Source organism: Camelus dromedarius, chromosome 18, assembly GCF_036321535.1.
Source record: "Camelus dromedarius isolate mCamDro1 chromosome 18, mCamDro1.pat, whole genome shotgun sequence".
Classification (NCBI taxonomy): domain Eukaryota; kingdom Metazoa; phylum Chordata; class Mammalia; order Artiodactyla; family Camelidae; genus Camelus; species Camelus dromedarius.
In genome coordinates this window covers 5,155,350-5,167,200 of record NC_087453.1, presented here as the reverse complement: position 1 = coordinate 5,167,200, position 11,851 = coordinate 5,155,350, and the positions used below count along the sequence as shown (strand labels likewise).

General features: G+C 41.2%; 1 protein-coding gene across 3 annotated transcripts; it reads left to right on the top strand.

Annotated features, from left to right (window-relative positions):
• The first annotated feature begins 10 nt into the window (after positions 1 to 10).
• Positions 11 to 10,824, top strand: CSTF1 (cleavage stimulation factor subunit 1). Of its 3 annotated transcripts, XR_010385004.1 has the most exons (7): positions 11 to 156; positions 2,618 to 2,818; positions 4,180 to 4,457; positions 4,623 to 4,820; positions 5,538 to 5,928; positions 8,609 to 9,305; positions 9,722 to 10,824. XR_010385004.1 is itself a non-coding variant. In XM_010991609.3 (6 exons), the coding sequence occupies exons 2-6, from the start codon at positions 2,650 to 2,652 to the stop codon at positions 8,866 to 8,868; spliced, it is 1,296 nt and encodes a 431-aa protein (XP_010989911.1). In that variant the 5' UTR covers positions 11 to 156; positions 2,618 to 2,649; the 3' UTR covers positions 8,869 to 10,824. The 3 variants fall into 3 exon arrangements, 2 of the variants coding, with proteins under 2 accessions (XP_010989911.1, XP_010989912.1); XM_010991609.3 differs by having other exon boundaries at positions 8,609 to 10,824; XM_010991610.3 differs by lacking the exon at positions 11 to 156 and adding an exon at positions 194 to 331 and having other exon boundaries at positions 8,609 to 10,824.
• Positions 10,825 to 11,851: the final 1,027 nt, after the last annotated feature.

Sequence of the window (11,851 nt, the reverse complement as noted above, 5' to 3'; positions counted from 1 at the left end):
TGGTGGAGCCAACGGCCCGCCACACCCGTGGCCGTTCTAGCGCCCGCGGTGCTCTCCGGATCTGACCTTTGCCCGTGAGACAGCAGGCCCTTGGCATCAGAGTTGTCGCGTAGGAGATAAAATCGGAGGAGGTGAACGAACCTCTCCAACGCGCCCGTAAGTAAGATGGCGAGAAGGGCAGGAGCGAGTGGGGCCGATCCGTAGCGCAGCGCTCGGCGCGACGTCCTTTGCGTGTGCACAGTGAACGTGCACTCGGAGCGATCGATTGGGCAGGATTCGCGCCTCCATTTTTCTAGGAGAGAGCGGGAGACCGTGAGAGCAGGACTAGCGGGTATGGGGGGACCGGGATGCGTGGAGAGTGGCTGATGCGGTCAGCTGAGGCCTTAGGGGGACTACAGAAGGGACCGGGGCGAGGCGGGACGGGCCGATAGTGAGCGGGGCAGCATGCGCCCTGAGTTGCCAGGCTGGGCCTGCTCTGCCCCTCTTCTTCCTCGAAGGCCTCGCTCCCACCCTCGCTCCATCCTTAGCTGGTCTCTAGGTCAGGGTGATAGCCGAACGTACAGTGAGGGGTGTCTGTGTTCTCGCCCTGGTCCTCCTTCCAGCTCCGGGTACAACCAGGCCTGGGTCGGGTTCTTCCTGTCCTTGGGGGTGCAAATTGTGGGTAGTAATTAGGCGCGTACTAGCCCAGGGAGCGAATTTTCTACGGGAGCTGAGAAGCAAGGCTCGTTCTCTCTTTTCTTTTTTTAACCTCTTGGTACGCTCCTGGCGTGAGTGGAGAGACACGATGGAGAGGCGGTTAAGTTCTGGGCTCTGGTATGGGTAATCCTAGTGGCCACTTTAACCTTGGACGAGTTACGCAGCCACATTTTACTTGCAGTGTTTCCTGAGCTCTTTGAGTCGGTTTCATCATCGATGTTGCATCCTAGTGTTGTACATGCAAGCATGAGTTTATATGTATTTGCTTCTCCATATACTTAAATACATTATAAAGTGCTTAGCACGATGTCTGGCAACTTCTTAATAAATGTTGGCTGTTGTAATTAACATCCATCAGTACAGCCCATTAAGAACGCAGGCTCTGGGGTCAAATAGCCTGGGTTAGAATCCAGGCTCTGCCATTTCCAACTGTTTGATCCTGGGTGAGTTAACCTCCCCGGGCATCAGGTTGCCCATCTTTAAAATAGGATTAGATGTGGATTGAATGAGGCAATGTGTATTAGTTGTTTACATCATGTGTATTATATACTGTATTGAATGCCTGATGGATCCTTAGCTAGTTTATTGTTAAGTTTTTAAGGTAGTGATTAGGAACAACACAGTCAGATCGCCAGCGTTCTAGTCCTGGTTCCTCTGGGCACTAGTGAGACTTTGGGCAAGTTATTTCCCCTGCTCATCTGTAAACAAGATGACTGGACCTCCTTTATAAGATGTTGTTGAGGGTTAGAGGGAGATGAAACATGGTAAACACCAGTTAATGTTAGCTATTCTTACGATCAGTGGCCTCAGTAATTCTCCAGAGGGCGCTGTGTAGTGAGAACACATTGTTCCTCACCCCTTTCCTACAGTGTGTCCCACTTCAGAATCACCCCTGTGAAGTGGGGCAGTACCAGGAGGTACTGGTGTTCACTGGTCACTCAATGCTCTTCGTTCTCGTGTTCACTTCTCTCTCCTGTGCTCTCCCTCCAGTTTTCTCCTCTGCCACAACTACCTGTCTGTCTGTGCCTTTTATTCTTTATACCTGTTCCCCGGCTCCTGCAGCCTTCCAGTATCAATACAGTCTTACACATACATACAGATACTGATTTTTGATAATCAACTTATCTAATCATGTCCACCAATTGGAGTTCTTTTTTTTTTGCGTAAACCAGAAACTGTCGTCTTTTGCTTTGTAAGACCGAGGGAGAACTTAGACACTTGTAAATCAATCTAACTGCATAATCCTTGAGATTTTTCCATTTTCTTGACTTTTATCATTTTGGCCGTATTCTGTTTGTCAATATTTTATTAAGGAGTTCATCTTTGAATCTTTCCAAAGCATTCAACTTATTTAGTTTTCATTGCAACAGTAGCTCTTTTGCCCTCATATTTGACTTACTGTCTAATTAAATTAGATACTTTAACAAGCTCAGTTGCCTTAAGATATGTTTTAAGAATGAACGTAGCTGACATTAGTAAATGTAACAGTTCAGCTGGTGGGAACAGTGGTCTCTAGACATCTGACAATAGCAGCTGTCTTACCTATTACAAACATTAGCCAGTGTTTTGTTAACAGAAGAAATGGAAGATTCTGATATAGCAATAAAGAATAAAAATCGCAGGTGGGTAGTTTGGCAGAGAAGAACAGCTGATAAGGAGAAGTTCTACTGTTGGCTAGCGTGATTTGAGCCATTTCTCTGTGCCTCTATGCTCAATACTCTACAGGCAGTACCTTGTTTAACCTTTACTAACTTATTTAACAGCCAAGGAACCTAATCTCAGAGAAACGAGGTTGCTGACCAAATACTGCAGCTAGCAGAGCTGAGATTTAAGTCCTGAAAGTCTGACCAGGTTCCTGTGTTGCTTCTGTGACTACTGGTGCCTCTGCCCTTTACTATCCACCTGTTTCCCCTTCTTGCAGCTGGCAGGGAAATTACCTTCCTCTTCTTCAGGATGTACAGAACCAAAGTGGGCTTGAAGGACCGCCAGCAGCTCTACAAGCTGATCATTAGCCAGCTGCTCTATGATGGCTACATCAGCATTGCTAACGGCCTCATCAACGAAATCAAGCCTCAGTCTGTCTGTGCACCGTCGGAGCAGCTCCTGCACCTCATCAAACTAGGTAACTGGTCCACGCGAAATCATGGATCCCATGACGAGGTTTCAGATGTTTTCACATCAGAATTTTTCAAGATTATCGCCCTTTAGCTTTACTGCCTAATATGTGTGAAGTACAATGCTGCTTACTGAAGGAGTAAGCAAAATCCAGGTTATGAAGGTTTCGAGCTGTTCTGGCCTCAGGATCTTTATATGCATTATCTGGAGCTTTCTACCATTGTATTACTGATTTTCTTCAAGTCTCAGCTCAAATGTCATCTCAGAGTCCTCCTCATCTCTTCTGAAAATAACCCCAGTATCTTCCCCAGACCTCCTCACTTGCTCTAAAACAACAATCGCATTTCTTTCATAACAGAATCATTATATGAAATTTTCTTTATTATTTTGTTTCCCACACAATTCATACCACCCCCAAAACAGACTGCAAGTTTAATGAAGGTCTTGAACCTTGTCTTGTTCAACAGTATATCCTGGTACTTGCCTGGGTCATAGAAAGCAGCATTAAGTAAAATACAGAACTGCCAAGCATGTTTGTACTGTCTGATTTGGTGATGTAAATTGTAAAAATTTGCTTGAGGAAATAAAATGAATTCCCTTAAAATGCCCAATAATATGGAATTGATTATAAATGTCCTTGTATCCATAAAATTGGATCCAGTAACATGATATAGATGAATTTTTGTGATGCTGGCCAGATGTTCATTCCACATAATTAAATTACCAAGTAAGTCATATAGTGTGGTTTTATTTTTGGCATACCACCATGTTTAACAGTAATTATCTCTGGATGATAGAATGCAAGGTTATCTTTATATTTTTCATCTGTATTTCTAATTTTTCCTGTACTAATAAATGTATTGTTTATAAGATATGTCAAGTTATTTTTAAGTTTAAAATGCATATTCTTGATAAATTTCAGATTCTTTAAAGCTCAGCATTCTTTCAAATATGTTTCACTAGTGTTAATAATAATAATATATCTGGCTTCACGAGCTTCGGAGCTGCTACTAACAGATCTCAGTACTAAAACTAAAATCTGGAATGGGGAAAAATAAACAATTTAACTATAGAACTGTGTTTTTGAGTTTCTGTCATTGTGGTTAAAGTAGAAAATTTTGGAGGCCAATATGTGGGAGATGACTTTACTATTAGAGCCTAACCTTCCACAACCCATGCTGCCTTACGGTGTTGTCACTGTGTGCGCCCAGGTCAGGATAGATAATGTTCTATGGTGTAAGTGTCATGTGGCTCCAAGAAGTAGTAAGCTGACATTGACAAACACCTTTTGCAATTTGGATCTAGAACTTTGTGCTGTCCTTTTAAAATAGCATTTTTTTTCATGCCACTAATGTTCATTTCTTTCAGGAATGGAAAATGATGACACAGCAGTTCAGTATGCAATTGGTCGGTCAGACACAGTTGCCCCTGGCACAGGAATTGACCTGGAATTTGATGCAGATGTCCAAACTATGTCCCCAGAGGCTTCTGAGTATGAAACATGCTATGTCACATCCCATAAAGGACCGTGCCGTGTAGCTACCTATAGTAGAGATGGGCAGTTAATAGCCACTGGATCTGCTGACGCGTCCATAAAAATACTTGACACAGAAAGAATGCTAGCCAAAAGTGCCATGCCAATAGAGGTAAAAATCCCAGTCATGTACTTACTGTTTGCCTTTTGCTATTCATTCTTGGAGGAATGAGAGAATAGTTTAAACCAGCTTTAAACTTAGCATAGCTGTAGATCATGTGTTTTGAGTCAGACAGATTTCATACTTTGAGCATCTTTTCTTTTCTTGTTGGCCTAGGTCATGATGAACGAGACCGCACAGCAGAATATGGAAAACCACCCAGTGATTCGAACTCTTTATGACCACGTGGATGAGGTCACATGTCTTGCTTTCCATCCAACAGAACAGATCCTGGCCTCTGGTTCAAGGGATTATACTCTTAAATTATTTGATTATTCCAAACCATCTGCAAAAAGAGCCTTCAAATACATCCAGGTTAGGAATGTTTGGAAAGGAGCTTTATACATTTTTTTTTCTTAAATACAATGAGCTATGGTGTATCTCTTCTTAAAAGTAGCGTCAGTGAACATCCTGTAAAACGAGGGGACAGCAGCAAGGACGCCTGCCACCGACGGCCCACAGCCCGGGGGCTGCCATGCACCCACTTCCTCTGGCCACTCAGGACGACTGCTGGTCACAGATACAGTTCAGAACCCATATCCTTCTTTAAAGGTGCAGATTCCTGTTTAAAGACAAAACAACCAATTTCCCTAAAGTATAACTTACGGGAATTTTAAAAATTAATCAGTTGAAACTATCAGGTGTTTGCTGGAAAAGTGACATTTGCTGCCCTAATTTGAATATGCAGTTCAGAAAGACTAATGTTCTAGTAGCAGCTTCATTCATTAATTGTATGTGAACGTATTATAGGTTGATGATATATTCCTTTCTGAGTTCAGCCACTGTTTATTTGCAAATAATGAAGCTCAATTCTGTGGCCTTTGGAATAATCTCACCAGTAAATAGTTTCGGAAACCTTTGTTCAAATGATACTTTCATGTTTTCAGAAAGTCCTTTGTTCCTTCTCTTACCTGTATAATATCTGTTCATTGTTCTATGGATTCTTTGAATCAGCCAAGTGTCTCCCACATTTCCTGTGGGTTTAATTGTTCAGCAGTTGGTCATTTAACGTTAATGTCTCTGTCCTAACAGGAGGCTGAAATGTTACGCTCCATCTCTTTCCATCCTTCCGGAGACTTTATACTTGTCGGGACTCAGCATCCTACTCTTCGACTGTATGATATCAACACATTTCAGTGTTTTGTCTCTTGCAATCCTCAAGATCAACACACTGATGCCATATGTTCCGTCAATTACAATCCTAGTGCCAATATGTATGTGACTGGTAGCAAGGACGGCTGCATCAAATTATGGGATGGTGTTTCAAATCGATGCATCACAACTTTTGAGAAAGCACACGACGGTGCTGAAGTTTGTTCTGCCATTTTTTCCAAAAATTCTAAATACATTCTGTCAAGTGGAAAAGACTCTGTAGCTAAGCTTTGGGAGATATCAACAGGGAGAACGCTGGTCAGATACACAGGTGAGTGAGAAATCGATACTGCTTAACATTTCTGTAGCAACTCTTAGATCCTTGAAATAGATCCACACAATAAATGTATGCAAGTCAAACAAGAGGCAGAGCTGGAAACAGAACCACAGTTTCTTAACTTTGCTCTTCTCAATACATTACAGCTGAAACTAGATCTGATTCCATGCAGGTAACACTTGAGAATCTGGTGATCTCACAAAAAATGAAAGCAGTCCAGAGAAAAGCCTCAGTAAGTGTACACATTAGGAAAGAACGGCTAAGCGGGGAGATCTTGGCCCCTCCTAAGAGAGAAGTAGCTCTTAAAAGAGGCCACGAGTGTCCTGAACCTATAAAGTGGACCCTTCAGACAGAAAAACTAAATTAATCTGATTCTCTAACCCATGTTGGTCTCTAATTGTAACAGTTGTGCCTGTGAGCTCTTTTTATGAGATCTATTTAAATTTATCACTAGTAGTCAGTGTTCAAGTCTAATTTGATAGTATTAAAATTATCTTCTTGAGGGGAGGTGATATATCTCAGTGGCAGAGTGCGTGCTTAGCACGCATGAGTCCGTGGTTCAATCTCCAGTACCTCCACTAAAAAAAAAAATATTATTCTTTTCCTCGTAGTGGCGAAGGCTGTTTGGTAAGAAACTTCTAGGAAACTTCAGCTAGTTTCCTCTGTTGTGAGATGTTTGTGTCATAGACTAAAATCACCATGCCCACGCCCACTCACAAGAAAATAACACTGTTGTATATTGTAAGGGGCTCTGCAGGGGTGTTAAGAAGAAAATTGCAGAATAAGTGGCATCTGAACCACTAGGGTGCAGCATAACCTACCTAGATTTATTTCATTTTAGCCAGAGCTTACTTCCTGCCGTCTCTCTGGCTTCTGGTGTAGATGACACAGCTGGCAGGTCTTGGGAAGAGTCATTTTTGCTTTTTTAAATGGGATATTTTATGGTTAAATGTGACTAATTGGTTTGTTTTGCTGGAGAATTGGGATTTGGTTTTTAAATGCGATTATACTGAATTTATTTGCAAATTCCCTTTTCTTCTAATTCAGTGTGACTCCTTCATATCAGCACATTTAGATCTGCATTTCCAGTTTTAAGCTTTAGTTAGAATTCAATGAAATCATGAAGGGAAAGGAAAAACTATCAAATAAATGTTAGAAATTTTGATGTTAAAAGTTAATTTAAGGGAGGTGGGGGGTACAGCTTAGTGGTAGAGTGGGTTCAGTCGCTAGTACCTCCATTTAAAAAAAATTTAAGTTAATTTAAAACACTATAAACAAAATTAAAATTCTGGATTACGGAAAGCATATTCACAGCATATACAGTAAACATATGTCAGACATTGGTCAGTGAACCCGAGAAAACTTCACTATAAACCTAAAATGAAAATGGGAATATCTTTTTTGCTCATCAGATTTCCAAAATTTAAGATTGATATTATCTAGTATTAATAAACATTTCAGGAAATCATATTGTTAGAAATGTCAATTGTTAAAATATTTCTGAAGGGCAGTTTCATGTCAGAGATCAAAATTTTACACATACATATTTTTTGACCTACTGTATCCACTCTTAGGAATTCAACCTTCAAAAGATTCTTGGGCAAACATGTACATACACACACAAAAAGGTATCCATCCCAACATTATCTGGAGTAGAGACAAATGTCCACCAAAAAGCATTGAGTAAATTTTTATGTGTCCTTTCACAGCATGCAGCCTTTAAAAATATGTACTCATAGTAATATTTGTCGAACACGCACACTGCAGAACTGGATGGGCATTACACCACATTTTCATCCCCACACCATCTTCTGGGCAGGTGATGTAATTATGCTTACGAAATAGGAGAAAATTAACACCTAGGGATGTTAAGTAATTTGTTCAAGGTCACATCACTTAGTACCAAGCCCAAATCTGGCACCAAAGTTTGTATCTTTATCCATTAAACTATACTCCCTCTTTATAGATTTCCACGACATACTGTTGAATGAAAAGTATATGATGTATGCTCTGATGTATAGGATTTGCAGCTGAGTGTACAACAACACATGGAGATATTTGGAAAAGATAATCATCAAAATGTTGACTCTGGGTGTAAAATTATCAGGCAGGTTTTCTTAGTACTTTATATAATACCTTGAACACAAAATATGTATTTTGTATTTGTGGTCATAAAAAAGTATAACACTTTCTAGGAATTAAATCCTAAGAAATACTGTACAAGGAATGTTCATTACGGTGTTACAATTTGATACAAGTTCGGTGTGTAGCAGGAAAGAATTACCAATGGTGCTTCCAAACAGTGGGATACTTTGCAGCCAATAAAAGCATGGAAGAATATACCCAACATGAAGTTGGTTTAAACTATGATAGAGCAGACAGAGAGAGTGTGGCAACACTATTGTATTTTTTTAAAGGTGTTTTTATGCCTAGAAATACATCAGAACATTAACAGAGTTGCATTAGGTAATGGGCTCAGAAGTGATTTTCCTTTTCATACTTTATAGTTTCCAAAATTGCACAATAAGTGTATTACTTCAACAATTGGAAAGTGCAGTTTTATCATCAACAGACTAATAACAGAAGTAGAGCAGTGTGGGGAGTCTAAGGTGCAGACTCGGACCTGGAGAGCCAGCCCTGACGCCCAGGCCCTTCCCTCTCGGTCTCCGTGCAGGCGCTGGCTTGAGCGGGCGGCAGGTGCACCGGACGCAGGCCGTCTTCAACCACACGGAGGACTACGTGCTGCTGCCCGACGAGAGGACCATCAGTCTGTGCTGCTGGGACTCGCGGACGGCCGAGCGCCGGAACCTGCTCTCCCTGGGCCACAACAACATCGTGCGCTGCATCGTGCACTCGCCCACCAACCCTGGCTTCATGACCTGCAGCGACGACTTCAGAGCACGGTTTTGGTACCGGAGGTCAACCACGGACTAGAGCTGCTTGCCGTGAACAGGGTTCTTTTCTCGAGGACCCTGCCCCTCCTTCCCCTCGGGCCCTGTCCCCAGCCTCGGTAGTAAGTCATGGTACCATCTTGGGCAGTTGTGCGGCCACCTCTGCATCCTTCTCGGATTTGTACAAAAGAATCTTTTTTTACCTTGATGGGGAATCATGGTGGAAAAAGTTGGAAACGCAGATCTGTGCAGTTGTTCTGCATTCACTGATTATTACAGTGTGATTTTCATCGGTTTTGTAAATACAGGACTTGCTATTTCTCTTGAATCTCTTGATCATTTGAAGAGGGATAGGGTATTAAAGTGCTTTCTAGATCTCAAGTGGATCTGTCCCGAGGAATTTTTGTTTGGATATTTTGTCAGCTTTCGTGCCCGTTCTGCATCCTGCTTGTGTATTTCTTTTCAAAACACATTTTGCAGGTAAGTAGGCATGTGGCTCTGGGAGTCGGGAGTTGTATGCTATATTAAAACCATTTTAGAAAATCTATCAGTTCTATCCTCAAATGACATCATTCTGATAATAAAGCTCAGATCTGCAACTTTATTGTTAACACGTTTTTCACTTTAGTAAAATTAAGGGCCGGATTTTCCTGAAGATTTTTAGGAAATACGGCTCATCACACCTCCCACGTTATCCTTTCAGGACCTAAAATGCCTGTCTTCAGCAAGTGCATTTCTGACGAGATTATTACCATTTGATGGGAAGCATATTGAACATATGTCCAGTCCCATTAAAATTAGGTGATGGAGCTACTGCTCTGAGGTATTGCTCATTTTCACAAATGACTACTATTGACTGACTTTGTTCTTACATAATTTTAAATCTTATTTTTCAGTTCCCTTCAGCACAAACTGTAACTTCTCATCATGGAGGCATACAGCGTCTGGATTCTCAGAATATTTTTGCAATTAACCAACTGATACAAGTTTTCTTATTCTTGAAACTTTTTCAGCAGCGACAGTGTTTCTCTGGATCTGACTCTGGCTAGGTCAGAGGCCCCTGAACCTCCCTTACAGAGATAAACTTTGGTTTATCTTTATTCCCAAATAGAACTACCTCAATCCGGGTAGGAGTACCTAGAAATATAATCTGGGATCATTTGATAAAAATATTAAATAGGTTAAAGTAATTGTTTTATGTTATAGGACTTTTATAGTCTTCTAAAGTTTATTGCATGAAAGTTCTGCATTAGGTAATCACCCTCAAAGATCATTTTAACTCTTCGGTCTATGGAGCCCTTTTAAGCATTCTTAACATACTAAGTCACAGGGTTTTAGTTCAGATTTCCAAAGAGCCTAATTTTTTGGTCCATAGTGAGTTTAAATTTACTTTGTGTCCTGATGCGCCAGTATTTGAACTTGGCTGTCTGCAGATGCTACTTTTCCAAGACTAAAAGGAACCTGCTAAGTAGGAACAAGGATAATCTACCCCCAAAATTACCAACGAAAACTACCCACTTTTTCTGACTTTTGCTTTCAACCTGTGAAACTGTAAGGCAGAGAATTAATTTTTCTGCATTCTTCTCTCTGGCGTGTGCACTGGAATGACCGCACTGCACTCCTGACACAAGTTCCACTGGACCTTTTTAACTGTTCATGAATTAAAATGATAATGCTACTTTTTCCAGTTTTTGGAGTAGTCTCAGCAATGCATCTATAGTTTCAGGACTACTGTTTACAAGATCAAGATGCTTTTATGTGTTTCCAAAATAGATCTTTAAAAAAAATTTTTTTTCTTTTAAAAATCACATTAATGTTTCAAACTGATGTAAATGCCAGGGATATCACGTGGACTTGGTGTCTGTGCATCACTGATTATACTACATAACACCCTGACGTTCAGATGGTGAATGGTCTGCAGTCGGGATAAGAGCTTATAACTTCTGTGTTATTTTTTAAAGATACGTGATTTCTCAAATAAACTTTTTGTATATAATGATCATTTAAAGCTAGTTCCTTTTTTTTTTTTTTGGATCTTGCCTTGAATGTTCCCGTTTTTGAACATAAGCTCTCAAATAGCAATTAATACTTCGGGCTGGTACTTTTTATACTGTTTCTTTAGTGCTTTGTTCTGAAGCCAGATTTTTGTATCTTGATCACCTTTAGCTGTGTATCTTTGCTCTTCTCCTCTATGAATTTAAAGTTTTGAGTAAAATTCCGTTTCTTCAGATCATTCAGAGAAATCTACCTTTTGCCTTAAACTTTGGTTTCCCATAGGAAAGGCAGTAACAGAGGAGTCTAGTCTCAGCTGTTACTGACTTGGTAGGTAGTAAGACACGTCTTTTCCGGGCTGCAGCTTCCTTTTCTGATTAAAGGGCTTAGTCAAAATCATCCCCAACATACACTTGAATCAGTGGTGCTCATTTTTTTAAAAAAAAAAACGTGATATAAACAGATTTGGGGAAGAGAGGTAAGACATTTACTTTTGGGGGCGGGGGGATTTCTGCTTCTGAAAGGCCAGATACTCTGAGAATCCTCTCAGTACAAACCCAGATAGAATCTTTTTAATCACTAGATAGCTGAGCTAACAATAATGTGAGGGAATTCCTGAGGCAAAGACAACCACAAAGCACAAGTCAGGAGGATGAACAGTGACAGAGGACCAGTTGTACCAAGGACCTTTGCAATCCCTTGCAGCTTCATGGTTTCTGAGCTCTGAGTCTTCACTGGGTGGGACCTTTGATCAAGACCCAGAAAGAAAACCCAGAACGCAAAAAGATGCCCCGTTGAGCAAAAGGGTGAACCTGACAACAACCCCACCCTGGCTCCTGCCTGACAGCTCTGGCTGAGGTTTGCGGGGACAGGTCTGAGGTGCTGGCGCAGGGGAGGGCTTCTCCAAGAATCCCACCCACAAGCTGTTGGTTCCCTGAGCAAGCCTGAGCCAATTTGCACTACCTTTGTGGTTTGGAGGAAAGTAAGCAGAGAATTTAAAGCAACTCCTGTTGGTAGTGGCCACGAGTGCCAGG

Excerpts from the sequence above, each read along its gene's own strand:
- CSTF1 (XM_010991609.3), top strand. The coding sequence starts at position 2,650 with ATGTACAGAACCAAAGTGGGCTTGAAGGACCGCCAGCAGCTCTACAAG. Across the intron at positions 2,819-4,179 it reads CCTGCACCTCATCAAACTAG|GAATGGAAAATGATGACACA; the intron begins GTAACTGGTCCA and ends CATTTCTTTCAG. Across the intron at positions 4,458-4,622 it reads AAAGTGCCATGCCAATAGAG|GTCATGATGAACGAGACCGC; the intron begins GTAAAAATCCCA and ends TTGTTGGCCTAG.